The sequence below is a fragment of the Capricornis sumatraensis genome, chromosome 22 (genome assembly GCF_032405125.1).
Source record: "Capricornis sumatraensis isolate serow.1 chromosome 22, serow.2, whole genome shotgun sequence".
In the NCBI taxonomy this organism is placed as follows: Eukaryota; Metazoa; Chordata; class Mammalia; order Artiodactyla; family Bovidae; genus Capricornis; species Capricornis sumatraensis.
The window spans coordinates 30,197,491-30,216,141 of record NC_091090.1 but is presented as its reverse complement, the minus strand read 5'-3'; the positions used below and the strand labels follow the sequence as shown (position 1 = coordinate 30,216,141).

At 40.6% G+C, this 18,651-nt stretch overlaps 1 protein-coding gene across 1 annotated transcript; it reads left to right on the top strand.

The window, feature by feature from the left end:
• Window positions 1–10,756: 10,756 nt before the first annotated feature.
• On the top strand, window positions 10,757–16,693 carry LOC138069369 (SLA class II histocompatibility antigen, DQ haplotype D alpha chain). The gene is made up of 5 exons (XM_068960637.1): window positions 10,757–10,876; window positions 12,953–13,201; window positions 13,649–13,930; window positions 14,153–14,326; window positions 14,490–16,693. The coding sequence occupies exons 1-4, from the start codon at window positions 10,795–10,797 to the stop codon at window positions 14,305–14,307; spliced, it is 768 nt and encodes a 255-aa protein (XP_068816738.1). The 5' UTR covers window positions 10,757–10,794; the 3' UTR covers window positions 14,308–14,326; window positions 14,490–16,693.
• Window positions 16,694–18,651: the final 1,958 nt, after the last annotated feature.

The window sequence follows — 18,651 nt, the reverse complement described above, 5'->3', positions numbered from 1 at the left end:
CAGTGTTCTTGCCTGGAGAATCCCAGGGACAGGGGAGCCTGGTGGGCTGCCGTCTATGGGGTCGCACAGAGTCGGACACAACTGAAGCGATTTAGCAGCAGCAGCTACTCTATTGAGCAATTTTTAATAAGATAATTAGCTTTCTTCTCTACTATAGTGCTTAATTTTCAAAACTGCTGCTTCTTTTTTGTATTATTTTGTTTTTGTTATATGGAGATGACTTACTCCGTTATCTCTAATCACCATATTAGTAATTATAGTTTGGGCCGACAGAAATAAATCCTAGAGACAGATTCAAATTACCAGAGTGGCCTTACAGCCTTGTCTTGCTCAGCTCAAATCCCACCCCACCACCACCCCTTGCCCACAAAGAGAGCATAAGCTAAAGCTGACAAATAACATATGCAAAAATTGTATTTAAGTGGAACAGCAATGTGGCATTGAACATGTTCTCTCCAGCCAATGAGGATCAAGTGTAGGGCAACATCACTTGTCTCTGGAAAACGAAGTTATCCAGAGAACTCACAGTAATAAAGCTAGGGTATACAAAAAAAGTGTCCATCTTCACAATAACAACACAATGTAATATGTAAGAAGCAAAGAATGTAACAGAACTTTACTAATATATTTAATGTAACATAAAGAGCTGAAGAGACACAATATAAATCAAATGTCATATTAAACTGCAAAATTAACAATGTGATTCTAAAAGTCAGTAGGCATGGTAACTAGGTAAGACCAATGAACACTTTATTAACTTTACCATTTGGTTTGTAAAATAAACTTAACTACACTAATTTTCAAAAATGCTTCCTTTTTGAGCATGCATTCTCTTTTCTTAAGGAGACAATAACTTCTCAAATATTTCTGTATTTTGAGGGGATGAAACTTTTCCTAAAGTCAGTAGTTGGAAGGGACACACAGGTATGAACTAACTCTCCAGCCCTACACGATGAAACAAAGGCAGATGGGACTTCGTGGTGTCTGCATTTATCATGGAAGTGAGCTGGACACTTGAATAGTGAATTTCACCTTCATTCTAACTGTAAACTGACAATCTCTTGTCACCTCACAGCCAACCAGTAATGTCAATGGTATATGCAAAGTATCTGAGAAATACAAGGCTGGAAAAAAGCCTTCTCAACAGTCTATGCTTGTGACTTCCCTGATGGTCCAGTGGTAAAGACTCCACCTTGCAATTCAGGGGACATGGGTTCAATCACTGGTAGGGGAATTAAGATCCCACATGCCACGAAGCAGCTAAGCCCATGAACCACAACTACTGAGTCCATGCACTCTACAACCCTTGTGCCACAACTAGAGAGTCCATGCATCATAACAAAATATCACACATGAAACAGTGAAGATCCCACGTGCCACAACTAAGACCCCACAGAGTCTAATACATTTTTCTAAGTCTATGACTGCCTCATATGCTTGCAGCCTGGAGGAGGGACCTTCACAAACATATCTACCCTTTCCGTACCAGATGCTCAGGCTGTCCCCTTCAAAAACTTGTCTCATCAGTCTTTCAAACTCCATTGCTTGGGTGTTTTTTTTTTTTAAGATTTTTTTTTTTTTTTTGATGTGGACCATTTTTGTAAAAGTCCTTATTGAATTTGTTACAATATTGCTTTATGTTTTGGTTTTTTGGCCATGAGGCATATAGGATCTTAGCTCCCCGACAAGGGATCTAACCCATACCCTCTGTGTTGAAAAGTGAAGTCTTAACCACTGGACCATCCAGGAAAGTCCCACCAGGGTATTTTAAAGAAGTAAACTTTTCCAGGTTTATGACAGCTTGTGTTCAGTTTTCTGAAGGACCGAGAATCTCTCCTTTTCAGCCGCAAAGATCTGAATGGGTCTAAGGAAAACAGATGCTCTTTTTATTCACTATAGTAATCCATGGGGTGGGGAGTGAGAAAACCAATTTACATATTATAAAAGAGTAGCTGCAATATCATCTTTTTAATGTGATTATAGCACCAAGGACACTGACTCATTGCTAATTCGGCTGTTCACTACCATATTCTAAAAGCTCATGACTTACAGGTCCCTTGACCTTCTAGACTCAGAAAGAAGAAAACCAAGTTGGCAGGAGTAGGAGAAGGAAAACTGTGTACCTGATAGACAAGGTTAGTTGAATCTGGGCTCTAGACTTGTGCATGTCTCTTGTCCAGACTTTGCCCACTTAACAAAAATTAGATCTACAGGTCCTAAAGCACAGCCTCTATGTTTAAGTGTCTAGATGACTCTACAAGTAAAGTGATTACAGTTCACTTGACAAACGTCTCAAAAATATCAGAGACATCATTTTCATAGGCTACTAGTATTTTATTATGAACTTCAACAGCTTGACTAACACCCTCCCCACCCACTCACCCCACTCACCCACCCCCAACCCACTCTGGTTGCCATCAGTCTCGCAGTAAAGAATCAGAGTTCACCTGAACTCCAGCCACACCCTAGGTGTTGTGAAATGCAAGGCATCTCTTAACAGTCCAGCATGACACATTCATATATATTGGAGACAGATTCCTCAACTCTTAGACTGATCCAGGCCCATGTATATTATTGACCAGAGACTGTATTTTGTACTTATTTCTTGCACTAATCAACTAAACCAGAGAATCTATGTTACTCATTAGGAGGGGAAACTTGAAGTAGTAAACAGTTTTGAGGCAATGAAAAGTTGGATAAAAGAAGCTTACTATGCCTTGAATATCAAGTTGTTGTTCAGTCACTAAGACGTGTCTGACTCTTTGTGACACCATGGACTGCAGCATGCCAGGCTGTACTCCACTATCTTCCAGAGTTTGCTCAAATTCATGTCCATTGAGTTGGTGATGCTATCCAACCCTCTCATCCTCTGCCACCTTCTCCTCCTTTTGCCTTCGATCCTTTGGGTCTTTTTCAATGAGTCTGCTCTTCGCATCAGGTGGCCAAAGTATTGGAGCTTCAGGTTCAGTCTTTCCAATGAATATTCAGGGTTGATTTTCTATAGGACTGACTGATTATCACTACGCAAACTAGAACTATCATCTCCTGCAAGCCACCACCAGTATACCCCTCCATGAATCCGCTCTTTAAGAAAATGAAATATAAGAGCATCCTGGAGTTTCCACTGTGCAAAGGAGATTCAGCCTGTGATGCCCAGATGAACCCTAGATCAATTAACTCAAAATCTATGAGAGAGGATCTGTGACCCAAACATCAGTATCTTTAAAGGTCTCCAGATGATGCCAGGATACAGCCAACTCGGGGGGCTAGTACTATAGAGCAGTGATTCTCAAGACAATCCCCTTCACTCTCTGCCAAGAGGATATTTGACAACACAGGAGGCATTTTTGGTTTTCAACAACATCTAAAGATCTGGATGGCTCTAGGGGATGCTGCTAAACTTTCTACAAAGCACAAAACAGTCTCCTAACAACAAAGAATTATACTGCACCTAGTGTGAGTAGTTTTAATAAAATAAATGTTTAAAACTAAATTATAATTAAATAAAATAGTGCAGAGATTAGAAATCCTATTGCAGAGCCTTGACCCTGAAAGAGGGATCTGTAGACTTTGGGAGTTTGTTGGAAAAGCTGAATCTCAGGACCCATCCAGACCTAGTAAATAAGAATCTGTACTTGAACAATATCCCCAAATGATTTGGATGTACAATAAAGTTCTAGAAACCCTGCTTCATAGCAGTGGTCTCAAACAGAGCTGCACATAAAAATCATCTGATGCTCAGCCTCCTTCCTAGCAAGTTAAATGAGAATATATGAGATTAGAGCTCAAGCATATTTTAAAATCTCCCAGGTAATTCTTACACCCAGCTGGCTGAGAACCTCGGCACTAAAGCTTTACAATCAGTCTACTTTACAATCAGTCACAATGGGAGGAAATACTCCTGAGCTACAGACTCTGGAATCCAAGTGAGCACATTAGGAAACACAAAGGGTGAGGCATCTGGTGTTAGTGCAGGTGCAGAGTCAAAGACGGAACTACAGGAAAGAAAGAAGGAGAGAACACTGACCTCAGGCTCAGGTGGCTGAGACAGACAGCCTGATCACAAAGTCTAATTCCAAAATACTAAAAATAACACCTCAGCAAATCCTCTCCCTAATTCATTTGTTCCAGAAACTCAGAGTAAATAATTGTCTGCATTAATCTGCATGTAAGGCTTCCTGAGTGGTTCAGTTGGTAAAGAATCTGCCTGTAATTCAGGAGACACCGTTTCGATCTTTGGGTCAGGAAGATCCCCTGGAGGAGGATATGGCAACCCACTCTGGTATTCTTGTCTGGAGAATTCCATGGACAGAGGAGCCTGGTGTGCTACAGTCCATGGGGTTGCAAATAGTCAGACATGAATGAGCGACTAATACTTTCACTTTCAAGAAAGGATCATATTGTATGCTACTCTGGGAAAGACAGGAGGAGGGACAATACCAATTGCTTGTCTTTGATGACTAAAGGTGTTGAACGTTTGTTATTCATCTGTTGGCAAGGTACCTAAAGTCTTTTATGAAATATTTCACTTTTTATTATTATTGACATCTTTGTCTATTTATTACTGAATTATTGGAATTCTGGAAATAGTTTGGATACAGTTTATCAGCTATATGATGCAAGTATTTTCCCTTATTATGTAGATTGCATTTCAATGTTTGCAAGTGTTTCTTAAGAAGTTTTCAATTCCCACGAAATGTAATAAATCAATCTTTTATGGTTAGTGATTTTGCATTCTAAGTCACTGCCACCTCAGATCCAAGGATATTGTCCTGTTTTCTTCTACACACTTCAAAGTTTTAGCTAATAAATTTGAGACAATTTTGAATTAATTTTTGTATACATTAGGAGTCAGGATTCATTTTTCTGTACAGATATTAACTTATATATTACCATATATTGAAATGATCAGTCTCCCACTATTAAATTATCAGGTACCTATATTGTCACCCTGCTTATTTAACTTACATGCAGAGTACATCATTAGAAACATTAGGCTGGAAGAAGCACAAGCTGGAATCAAGATTGCCGGGAGAAATATCAAGAACCTCAGATATGCAGATGACACCACCCTTATGGCAAAAAGTGAAGAGGAACTAAAAAGCCTCTTGATGAAAGTGAAAGAGGAGAGTGAAAAAGTTGGCTTAAAGCTCAACATTCAGAAAACAAAGATCATGGCATCTGGTCCCATCACTTCATAGAAATAGATAGGGAAACAGTGGAACCAGTGTCAGACTTTATTTGGGGGGGCTTCCAAATCACTGAAGATGGTGATTGCAGCCATGAAATTAAAAGATGCTTACTCCTTGGAAGGAAAGTTATGACCAACCTAGACAGCATGTTCAAAATCAGAGACATTACTTTGGCAACAAAGGTCCATCTAGTCAAGGCTATGGTTTTTCCAGTGGTCATGTATGGATATGAGAGTTGGAGAAGAAAGCTGAGCACCAAAGAATTGATGCTTTTGAACTATAGTGTTGGAGAAAACGCTTGAGAGTCCCTTGGACTGCAAGGAGATCCAACCAGTCCATCCTAAAGGAAATCAGTCCTGAATATTCATTGGAAGGACTGATGCTGAAGCTGAAATTCCAATCCTTTGGCCACCTGATGTGAAGAAGTGACTCATTTGAGAAGACCCTGTTGCTGGGTAAGATTGAAGGCAGGAGGAGAAGGGGACAACAGATTAGATGGTTGGATGACATCACTAACTCAATGGACATGAGTTTGAGTAAGTTCCAGGAGCTGGTAATGGACAAGAAAGCCTGGCATGCAGCAATCCATGGCATCACAAAGAGTCAGACACGAGTGAGTGACTGAACTGAACTGAATCTTATGCTACTACTAAGTTGTCTTCTTTATTGTAATAATATACTTTAATCCAATATATACAAAATACTATCATTTCAACATACAAGGAGTTGTTGTTCAGCTGCTAAGTCCTGTCCAACTCTTTGCTACCCCATGGACTACAGCACACCAGTCTTCCCTGTCCTTCACAATCTTCTGGAGCTTGCTCAAATTCATGTCCATTGAGTCAGTAATGCTATCTAACTATCTCATCCTCTCTTATCCCCTTCTCCTCCTGCCTTCAATCTTTCCCAGCATCAGCATCATCTCCAGTGAGTTAGCTCTTCGCATCAAGTGGCCAAAATATTGGAGCTTCAGCTTCAGCATCAGTCCTTCAGTGAAAATTCAGGATTGATTTCCTTTGGGATTGACTGGTTTGATCTCCTTGCAGTCCAAGGGATTCTCAAGAGTCTTCTCCAACACCACAGTTCAGAAGCATTAATTCTTCAGCTCTCGGCCTTCTCTATGGTTCATCTCTCACATCTTTAATGACCACTGGAAAAACCAGAGCACTAAGCAGCTGTGGGCAGCTGTGACCAGCACACTAAGCATGGCCGAGAGGAGCTAACCCACGTCCGAGGTCAGGGGCAGAAGCCGGGAGGACCCCACTGTTATGCACAAAGTCCGAGTCCCCAAAACTGAGAGAATAAGACGTCCACAGCAATGCAAAAGCATAAAGGTGTTTTATTGCTAGCTCGAGCTAGGGCTCAAGTCTCATCCAGCGTAGTGGAGTCGAGCTCTGAATCACAGCTGCTTTTATACAGGCAGTTCTTTGTCTCTGCAACAGCGTAGCTGGCGGGTAATGATTGGCTAAGCTGTACGCACATGCGTGAATTTTAAATCCTGCATCCCTATCCGGATTGGCTCAAGTTTGGCATGAGTGGGACTTTCCTGATAGGCTTGGATGTAGCTTCCCGAAATCATGACTCAGGTCTACAAGAACCTGAAACTTAGGCCTACTGTAGCTTGTTGAGCCTGTCATGGCTCAGGTCTGGTCCCTTAACACCCATGCTCGAAGGGCAGTGGCCAAGAGGAGTAACCCCACGTCTGAGGTCAGGGGCAGCGGCCGAGAATGCCAGGCTGCGATGGTGCAGGAATGGCCAAGAGGAGCTACCCAAATCTGAGGCCAGGGGCAGAGGCCAGGAGAAGCAACCCGACGTCCAAGGAGCGGTGGCTGCGCAGGCGCAGGAGGCCTAGAGGAGCTATCCCATGTTGAAGGTCAGGAAGGACGGCAGTGAGGAGATACCCCTCGTCCAAGGTAAGGAGCAGCGGCTGCGCTTTGCTGAAGGAGCCGTGAAGAGATACCCCACACCCAAGGTAAGAGAAACACAAGTCAGATGGTAGGTGTTGCAAGAGGGCATCAGAGGGCAGACATGCTGAAACCATAATCACAGAAAACTAGTCAATCTAATCACACTAGGACCACAGCCTTATCTAACTCAATGAAACTAAGCCATGCCTGTGGGGCCAACCAAGACGGGCGGGTCATGGTGGAGAGGTCTGACAGAATGTGGTCCACTGGAGAAGGGAATGGCAAACCACTTCAGTATTCTTGCCTTGAGAACCCCATGAACAGTACCAAAAAGCAAAATGATAGGATACTGAAAGAGGAACTCCCCGGGTCAGTAGGTGCCCAATAGGCTACTGGAGATCAGTGGAGAAATAACTCCAGAAAGAATGAAGGGATGGAGCCAAAGCAAAAACAATACCCAGCTGTGGATGTGACTGGTGACAGAAGCAAGGTCCGGGGCTGTAAAGAGCAATATTGCATAAAAACCTGGAATGTCAGGTTCATGAATCAAGGCAAATTGGAAGTGGTCAAACAAGAGATGGCAAGGGTGAACGTCGACATTCTAGGAATCAGCAAACTAAAATGGACTCGAATGGGTGACTTTAACTCAGATGACCATTATATCTACTACTGCGGGAAGGAATCCCTCAGAAGAAATGGAGTAGCCATCATGGTCAACAAGAGTCCAAAATGCAGTACCTGGATACAATCTCAAAAACGACAGAATGATCTCTGTTTGTTTCCAAGGCAAACCATAGTAATCTAAGTCTATGCCCCAACCAGTAATGCTGAAGAAGCTGAAGTTGAATGGTTCTATGAAGACCTACAAGACCTTTTAGAACTCACACCCAAAAAGGATGTCCTTTTCATTATAGGGAACTGGAAGGCAAAAGTAGGAAGTCAAGAAACACCTGGAGTAACATGCAAATTTGGCCTTGGAATGTGGAATGAAGCAGGACAAAGACTAATAGAGTTTTGCCAAGAAAATGCACTGGTCATAGCAAACACCCTCTTCCAACAACACAAGAGAAGACTCTACACACGGACATCACCAGATGGTCAACACCGAAATCAGATTGATTATATTCTTTGCAGCCAAAGATGGAGAAGCTCTATACAGTCAGCAAAAACAAGACCAATAGCTGACTGTGGCTCAGATCACGAACTCCTTATTACCAAATTCAGACTCAAATTGAAGAAAGTAGGGAAAACAGCTAGACCATTCAGGTATGACCTAAATCAAATCCCTTATGATTATACAGTGGAAGTGAGAAATAGATTTAAGGGCCTAGATCTGATAGACAGAGTGCCTGATGAGGTATGGAATGAGGTTTGTGACATTTTACAGGAGACAGGGATCAAGACCATCCCCATGGAAAAGAAAGGCAAAAAAGCAAAATGGCTGTCTGGGGAAGCCTTACAAATAGCTGTGAAAAGAAGAGAGGTGAAAAGCAAAGGAGAAAAGGAAAGATATAAGCATCTGAATGCAGAGTTCCAGAGAATAGCAAGAAGAGATAAGAACGCCTTTTTCAGCGATCAATGCAAAGAAATAGAGGAAAAGAACAGAATGGGAAAGACTAGAGATCTCTTCAAGAAAATTACAGATACCAAGGGAACATTTCATGCAAAGATGGGGTCGATAAAGGACAGAAATGGTCTGGACCTAACAGAAGCAGAAGATATTAAGAAGAGGTGGCAAGAATACACAGAAGAACTGTACAAAAAAGGTCTTCACGACCCAGATAATCATGATGGTGTGATCACTCACCTAGAGCCAGACATCCTGGAATGTGAAGTCAAGTGGGCCAGGCAAAACCAATACAGTATTGTAAAGTAAAATAAAGTAAAAATAAATTTTTTAAAATAAATAAATAAATAACCCTATGTGATCAAAAAAAAGTAAGGAAGAAAGCATCACTATGAACAAAGCTAGTGGAGGTGATGGAATTCCAGTTGAGCTGTTTCAAATCCTGAAAGATGATGCTGTGAAAGTGCTGCACTCAATCAATATGCCAGCAAATTTGGAAAACTGAGCAGTGGCCACAGGACTGGGAAAGGTCCATTTTCATTCCAATCCCAAAGAAAGGCAATGCCAAAGAATGCTCAAACTACTGCACAATTGCACTCATCTCACATGCTAGCAAAGTAATGCTCAAAATTCTCCAAGCCAGGCTTCAGCAATACGTGAACCGTGAACTCCCTGATGTTCAAGCTGGTTTTAGAAAAGGCAGAGGAACCAGAGATCAAATTGCCAACATCTGCTGGATCTTGGAAAAAGCAAGAGAGTTCCAGAAAAACATCTATTTCTGCTTTATTGACTATGCCAAAGCCTTTGACTGTGTGGATCACAATAAATTGTGGGAAATTCTGAAAGAGATGGGAATAACAGACCACCTGATCTGCCTCTTCAGAAATCTGTATGCAGGTCAAAAAGCCACAGTTAGAACTGGACATGGAACAACAGACTGGTTCCAAATAGGAAAAGGAGTACATCAGGGCTGTATATTGTCACCCTGCTTATTTAACTTATCTGCAGAGTACCTCATGAGAAACGCTGGACTGGAAGAAACACAAGCTGGAATCCAGATTGCTGGGAGAAATATCAATAACCTCAGATGTGCAGATGACACCACCCTTATGGCAGAAAATGAAGAGGTACTAAAAAGCCTCTTGATGAAAGTGAAAGTGGAGAGTGAAAAAGTTGGCTTAAAGCTCAACATTCAGAAAACGAAGATCATGGCATCTGGTCCCATCACTTCATGGAAAATAGATGGGAAAACAGTGGAAACAGTGTCAGACTTCATTTTGGGGGGCTCCAAAATCACTGCAGATGGTGACTTCAACCATGAAATTAAAAGACGCATACTCCTTGGAAGAAAAGTTATGACCAACCTAGATAGCATATTCAAAAGCAGAGACATTACTTTGCCAACTAAGGTCCATCTAGTCAAGGCTATGGTTTTTCCAGTGGTCATGTATGGATGTGAGAGTTGGACTGTGAGGAAAGCTGAGCACCAAAGAATTGATGCTTTTGAACTGTGGTGTTGTAGAATACTCTTGAGAGTTCCTTGGACTGCAAGGAGATCCAACCAGTCCATTCTGAAGGAGATCAACCCTGGAATTTCTTTGGAGGGAATGATGCTGAAGCTGAAATTCCAGTACCTTGACCACCTCATGTGAAGTGACTCATTGGAAAAGACTCTGATGCTGGGAGGGATTGGGGGCAGGAGGAGAAGGGGACGACAGAGGATGAGATGGCTGGATGGCATTACTGACTCGATGGACGTGAGTCTGAGTGAAAACTCCAGGAGTTGGTGATGGACAGGGAGGCCTGGCATGCTGCAATTCATGGGGTCGCAAAGAGTCGGACACAACTGAGCGACTGAGCTGAACTGAACTCCTTTCATAGAAAAATCCCTCAAGTCCACTCTGAGTGGAGCCTGCACCAGAACTTGGGGATTTCCCAGTCCCTTCCAGGCCTCTTAGTACAAAGTCTTCATCTGGCAACTGAGGTGTCATCACAGAGGATATTTCTGATTGGCTAAAAGCTAACCTGACAGAGTGTGGCTTGGCTCTTAAGAATTCCCTCTCAACTCAGCCCACATCATTGCTCTGCAACTCAGAACAGCAACTTCTGAGACCACTTTGAGAACAGGATGATCCTGAACAGAGCTCTGATTCTGGGGGCCCTCGCCCTGACCACCATGATGAGTCCCTCTGGGAGTGAAGACATTGTGGGTGAGTGCATGGTTGAAGGATACGGAGACTGAAGTCAGGGAGCAGGGAATTGGAGGGGTCGGCGGGGGCGGGGGGAGGGGTGGAATTGGCCTAGAAATAGAGACCCCTGGAAGCATTCTCAATATTAAGCAAATCTAAAAGTTACCGTCATTGCACCTTCAGGAAATCAGAGTCCAGACCCGCCCTCTCTGTTACCCGTGCGGTGGTATGCTCTGTTTCTGATACTGGATCCAGTGGATATGTTCTGGAGGGCTCCAGGGCATTCACTCACAATTGTCTCAGAGATTAGCGATGTTTTCACAAGTAGATGTTTTGTTACAAAAAGTTTCATGAGCTATTGCTCCCAAATTTTCTGAATAACTTTTGAAGCTTTTTATGTATTTCTCCTAAAGTTTATATTGGGGTATATAGTTTCATGAATTATGAATACTGTGTGGATATGAAGAAAGGTAACCTTTACTTGGTTTCAGATCTACATACATTTCTGTGCTGGCATTCTGGCACAGCTAGGTGTGCAAGCCCAGCTGAATGTCTTTAGACAAAGCATTTTATTACATGGTTCTCACTTAATCTCAGTTACTTTATTTGTGTCACCTCACAAATAATCAAATAAAAAGGCATGTAGAAATGCTTTCCAAGTAATGAAGACACATAAATACCAATGATTATTCTTATTTTTAAATTACTACTATCACAAGTATAACTTCATATTTTTCTAAATCAAAGTAGAGGATATATTTAATTTTATTTAAAATTAAGAACTTTTTGAAGAAAAATTTGAAGAATTAAATTATATTATTCACAATTTGTCAGCCCAAATTGCCTATTTTCACTTCATGTAATGAAGACCTGTGTAGGGAAACTGGGCAAGCACAAGTTAATTACATGGTCCCTTAGGACCCTCTGCCTTGCTGTCTGCCTCTTTCCACCCTCTCTTCATACATTTCTTCATCTTCCTTTCCTTCCAGGATCCATCCCTGGCTCATATCTCTGTTGTTTCATAGACAGTAAAAGTGGGTTTCTAAAAACCAAAGTAGAAAAGCCAAATGGTTTAAAGTGGAGGTGAAAGAAAGGTTACTCTAACCTTCAACAACTTTATTAACCATGGCAGCTACCACTCTAATTTTGTATGGTAGTGCAAGTTTCACCTGCTTCTCCAGAGCACTTTCAATTTTCCTCTCTTCCTCATCACACCAGAGCATCCTTGTCAGGCTTGATTTACACATTAGGCACAGTGGGCACAGTGCTGAGGGCCTGCATTGCTTGTAGGGCTCATAAAAATTGTTGTTTTTTTTTAATTAGAAAAAAAAACCCAAACTTTTAGAGTAGGGGGAAATGCTTTAAATTTTAATCCAAGCTGAATTATGTTTACCTTTGTATCATATGGCTATAAAATACACTTTGAATATTTTTATAAAAGGAGGCACTCACAAAAGCAACAATGCTTAAGGCTCACAAGCCATAATGCAGCTCTGGTCGCTGCTGATTCTGACTTCCCTATGGTTTGGCTCCCTACATCTGTCAGTCTTCCCCCAAATCTCTGTAATTCTCAAGAATAACAATTGATGTTTAATACACATTTTTGAGAACACAGCAAACTAAATTTGGGGGATTCAAAGACAAAAAGACGTGATTCCTGTCCCCTAGAGGGTATACAGATTAGGAATGAAAAGAAATGGTTCAGGAAAGCAGAAGGACCACGACTGAGCGGGACCAGGGATCCAGCTGAGGCTAAAACTGTAAAAGTGAATTAGTTCCAACTGACACACTGGAGTGATGTTCTTCAGCAACAGTTGGTAGCCCAGGACAAGTACCAGATGAAAAGGATATTATATATATGCCTGTATGGAAAAGGAGTCAAGATGCATTGCAAAGATAAGGAGGCTTTGTTGCAAGGCTTTTTAACTAACTGGACAACTACCAACACAGAGTGAAGAAGGAGCAGGTACTGGGAATTTTGTCTAGAAACTGAGCCACAAATGAAGCCCACAATGTTTGATAGTCAATTTCTTCTTTCACTGCTTAATGAGGATCTTTTCTCTATTTTTTCCTTTCTTGCTCCTCACTCCGACTCAGCTGACCACATTGCCGCCTATGGCGTAAACGTCTACCAAACATATGGTCCCTCTGGCTACTATACCCATGAATTTGATGGAGATGAAGAGTTCTACGTGGACCTGGAAAAGAAGGAGACTGTCTGGCATCTGCCTGTGTTTAGTCAGTTTAGAAGGTTTGACCCTCAGGGTGCACTGAGAAACATAGCTACGGTGAAACATAATTTGGAGATCACGATTCAAAGGTCCAACTCTACTGCTGCTACCAACAGTATGTGTTCACCATTCTGCCTCTCTTTGTTAATCTTCCCCTTCATACCAGCTTCACTCCCTTTTTCCCTAGGGATAGATACCCTTCACCACTCTATAAAACCCTCTCCTTTCCAAGGAGTCACCACATTTTCTCATGGTAATAGCTGAACCCTCATCCTGTGCCTTCTTCCAACTCATGTATTTCCATATGATAGAAAGATCCCTACTCCCATAATGCAGTCTTTGAATATTTCATGGAGAAGTACCACAGACCTCCCACTTGACAGGCAGGTCTTCAAAAACAGGGGGACAGGGATAAAGCAGAGGCAACATATGGTGCCTCCCAAACAGAAGGGAAACAAGAGCGCCTCCACTATTAGACAGGGAGACATTGCTGGGAGGGTTCCTCCAGAGGCAATGGGCAGTGATATTCCCATTTCACATCTGTGCTGTTTCCTCACCACAGAGGTTCCTGAGGTGACTGTGTTTTCCAAGTCTCCCATGATGTTGGGTCAGCCCAACACCCTCATCTGTCACGTGGACAACATCTTTCCTCCTGTGATCAACATCACATGGCTGAGGAATGGGCACTCGGTCATAGAGGGTGTTTCTGAGACCAGCTTCCTCTCCAAGGATGATCATTCCTTCTCCAAGATCAGTTACCTCACCTTCCTCCCTTCTGATGATGATGTTTATGACTGCAAAGTGGAGCACTGGGGCCTGGATAAGCCGCTGCTAAAACACTGGGGTATGTACGAGTTCCACCCTTTTGGAACATTATTTTCTCTGTCAAGTCCAACACACCCTTACTGTTATCTGCTAAATCTCATGGCCCTAAACTTCACATTCCAAGGGTTTCTAATGACAGAGCTCACTCTCTTCCCTAAGCTCCATACCCCTTCCTTGCCCCATCCCACCCACATGCACAGAAACGTTCTGTATTCTGAGTTCCACAACTTCACTTTCACAGAGCCTGAGATTCCAGCCCCTATGTCAGAGCTGACAGAGACTGTGGTCTGTGCCCTGGGGTTGACTGTGGGCCTCGTGGGCATCGTGGTGGGCACCGTCCTCATCATCCGAGGTCTGCGCTCTGGTGGCCCCTCCAGACACCAGGGGCCATTGTGAGTCACACTCCAGAAGGAAGGTAAGAATTCAGATCTGTTAGATCTGGGGACATAGTACAGACGAGGGAAAGTGGGAGGAGGCTGTGGACACAAATGTGGCTGAAAGTTTCTAAACTGGGAAACAGCATGGCAGTGGCACAGGAGCCCCCTGAGCCCACTCATCTCGTGTCTTTCCCGTTGCAGGTGCACTGTTCATCTTTAAGAACAGAAAAACGGACTTGCTAAATGACCTAGAGCTATTTTCTGGCCAAGTCCATCATGTACCTTCTCTCCTCCTACCCTCCTCCTCTTACTTCTTCTCTGGGACTTAAAGTGCTGTATCATCTCGGAGCTCACATACATTTGGGATTCTCCCCCTGATCTTCTAATTTTTTCTTTTCTCTGTTGTTACCTATTATGGGATCCCTGAGATATCCCACCCAGCTACCTAATCCACCAATGACCTTAAACTAATATATCCATGGAAGAAATAAATGCCTTTATTAGGTCTTTACATTTTCCCATCTTTCATTTCAGGGCTGATTAGAACCATGGCCTCTTCTGCTTCAGGCCCATTGAACCTCATTTCCCAGATTCTGTTTCATGTCCAATAACACAGGAGCAGCTTGTAGAGACTGATACTATTTTGGTATCTTAGCTGGAGTTAATATTTCTGTCTTCCTTTTTTTCCATCCTTAACCACTGCCACACACCCCAAATTCAGACATCAATGAAGGTAATATATACTCTCTGCCTTTGGTGCAGATTTGTTAAAACAAAAATACAAAAACCAAGAAGTAAAGTGATACTTATTTTAATATCACTTTAAAATTTTTGACAGAGAAATAAGTTGGGAAAAAGGAATTTTGAATCTCTAAAGTACCAAGAGTCAAAATTCGTTTTCAGAGCTTTTAGTTCTCAAAGAATTAGTGGTGATAAGAAAAACTATCTTCTCTCCCTCTCACACTTGAAGAGATAAGAATTATCTAGGTAGGAAAAGAAATATGTTTGTTAGGAAAACATTAGAATAAGACAATAAAGCAGGTATCTGAGAAGGACCAAATACTTTGTCCTTATTTAAGGTTAGAAGCAATGGGAAAATGGATGGATGTAGAAACCACAGACATATTTAAGAACACAGCCGTAGTTTGCTTCATGTCCTATGCGAATCCCTGCTAGAAAACCATGTAGACTTTTCCTGACATGGCATGTGCGGAACAATAGAGTGAATATGGCTCCAGGATGCTCCTAGGCAGATAAGCCTAAGTCAGGCTCACTGAATCTCAGTGCATCCCTATTTGTCCTGGAGATAATCCACCAGTATTCTTAGCTCCTGCCCCTCACCCCTCCTGGCAAAGGGAAATGTAAGCTTACAAGAGAGAAATCTCTGGAGGAACAGCATGGAAGAGATAATGTGGCAGCAGCTTTGGCTGCCATATCCTCCTCTAGACTCACAGTATTGAAGTCCCTGAAGTGGGGATGGATCAACAGATGAGATTCTCTGGCTCTCCTCAGTGTGTCCAAGGCCTCACTCTTGGGAATGTATGTGACTTACTTGGAGTCATTTTGCCCTTGAAAATTATTTAGGTTCATTGCCTCAGTCTTTCCACTCTGCAATTACTAAGTCCATACATTGCATTGCAGATTATTTTATGGAACAACTATGAAATGTATGAAACTGCCCTTGCCCAGGCCATCTGCATCACTGAGCTTAAAATGTGATTGGAACACAAATCCATTCCTTGAAAGAATGTGTCTTCATTCCTTCCCTGTAAATAGGTTCATCATATCATTTTTCTCAATTCCATATATATGTGTTAATATACTGTTTGTTTTTCTCTTTCTGACTTACCTTGTAAAGATTTTTTTAATATACTTAAGTCAAAAAAATATTAAAAAATGTGTCTGGGAAAAAAAGGACACACTATGAACACAGTAACTGATAGAGTAGATTTTAGTGCAAAGCAACCTAAATCCAAATATAGGACTCAGCACTTTACAGCTAGGATTTTAAATTATAACATTAGGCAAAGTATCTAGCATTTCTGAATCTTATGTTCCCATTCATAAAGTAGGAGTGGTAATACTTTCTTTGCAGAGTTATTGACAGAATTTGAATAATCTTGTTATATAGAAAGTACCTTATACATAGTATAGAAATACAGAAGAAAGCATTGTTAGTTATATCCATATTTTATTTAAAAGAATGGATTATGTTAGATGAAAATTGTTTTTCTGAGCCCTTTAATGATTTAGGAGATTCAAACTTAGAGCTATAGATGAATTCCTTTTCATTTGTTATTGGAGAATTTTTTTTCCTCTCCAAAATGAGTGGAGGTGGGACTGGGTTAGGCTTAGAGAACACAGGGTATAGTGGTTAGTGACACATCACTGATGAAGGGGTTGCTAGGAGAACTCAGGACAAGTTGTAATGTTTGACTTTGTGTTTTTACTCTTTAATAAAAGATATGTATCCTCCCTATGGCCTATGAATTTTTAGTCAAGCTATGGTATATGCAACAGATCTTTATCCATGCTTATTTTGAGGAAAAGTGGGAAGTAGAATTAAGAGCTACCTGTGAGGTAGAAGCAAGAGAAAAATTTTAAGTCCAGACAAGGAATTAGTAAATGCAGGGAATCTGAACCAGAGCTGGTCATGAAAATATAGGTAATAGAGCATAACAGATATTTAGGGCAATGAAACTACTCTGTATGATGCTACAATAGTACATACATGTCATACAAAGCCATAGAATGTACATTAAGAGTGAATCCTAATGTAAACTATTGACTTTGCATGCTAACGATGTGTCAATGTAGGTTCATCATTTGTAAGAAATGTACCACTGTTAGGAGAGGTTTATAACAAGGAAGTTACAGGAAGGGCAGGAGATATGTGAAAATCTCTTTCAGTTCAGTTCAGTTCAGTTCAGTCGCTCAGTCGTGTCCGACTCTTTGCCTTTCATTTAATTTTGCTATGAAAATAAACCTACTCTAAAATGATTGATTAAATAAAATCAGATTGGTAATTATCATCTCAAATGTATAAAATAACAGTTTTAATATGAAAAGAAATGTAGGTCACCTAAAAATACATAAATAGGCTGAGAATTTTTTGGCAATAGAATTTCAAGTAAATGTTATGTAAATATAATGATTCATCAGCTAACAACCCAGAATATTGGAGGTAGTGTATGTGTTTACATTATATGTGTTATCATAATATAGGGTTATACTGTATAGCATTACTATCAGTGTCCTGGAAATAGACATATGCTTTACTCCTTCCCAATGAGATACTAAGGAAAACAAATTTCATGGTAGTTGCATTTTATTAAAGGGATTCATTCATTAAGTCTTTGTGTAAGTTTAACAGAAATAAAATTAATTCCAAAAAATAAGAGCAAATATTTATTTTTATCAGCCACTATAGACATTACTATGAACAAAGATGGAAATCAGTCCTCATGATTTCAAATTATATGATTCTTGAATAATTATTTGAATTATTACAGAGTACATGCATAAAATAAGACTTTAATATTCAATATGCTATTTTAAATTTACAAATTGAAAATCACATAAAAATATACCAAGTTTGTACTTACCACATACAGACAAGGATTTTGAAGGATTTAATATACAAATCAGTTAATTCACACATAGTTGGCACATACTAAGCAGTCAACAATTGTTAACAATTTGTGTTATCGTTATTTTCTGGAACCCAAACCATAAATCTCATGGTAAATTATGTCAGAAGGATGCAACCAACAAGATTAAGCACATGGGAAGTTCTACTGCACAAATAATTCCATTTCTTCAGCAAATAATTTGCTAGGAAAAATAAAGAACAGATAAACTATACATTAAAAAAATATATGGACCAAATGCTAAGCTTTATTTGGATTCATATACAAATAAAATAACTTAAATTCTTGTGAGACAATCAGAAAAACTGGAACACTAAAAACACTAAGGAATTATGTATCTAATTTTACATATGCTCATGGCATTATTATTTCTAAAAATTCATTACACTTTATATTTTTGTAGTAAAATTTATGAATGAAATGATATTCTGAGATTATTTTCCAAGTCTGCATGTAAGATTAAGTAGATGGGTTTACAAAATTCCCTATGAGTTGATAATTGTTAAGGCTGGATTGCTGATACATGATACTATGCTCCCTACTATGGTGTATAGTTGAAATTTTCCATAATACAAAGTTTAGAAAAAAAAATTCAGTGAAAGCAAAAAAAGTAGGCAGAGGGGCATTCTATTTAAACATGTCATTTTTTAAAGTTTTCTCCAGTTTTATCATACTTAGGAAACTTGGAGTATACAAATGCTAATCCAGACTAC

Bases quoted from the DNA above. Each gene is read 5' to 3' on its own strand.
- LOC138069369 (XM_068960637.1), top strand. From the start codon at position 10,795: ATGATCCTGAACAGAGCTCTGATTCTGGGGGCCCTCGCCCTGACCACC. The intron at 10,877-12,952 runs GTGAGTGCATGG...ACTCCGACTCAG, and splicing joins TGGGAGTGAAGACATTGTGG to CTGACCACATTGCCGCCTAT. The intron at 13,931-14,152 runs GTATGTACGAGT...TCACTTTCACAG, and splicing joins GCCGCTGCTAAAACACTGGG to AGCCTGAGATTCCAGCCCCT.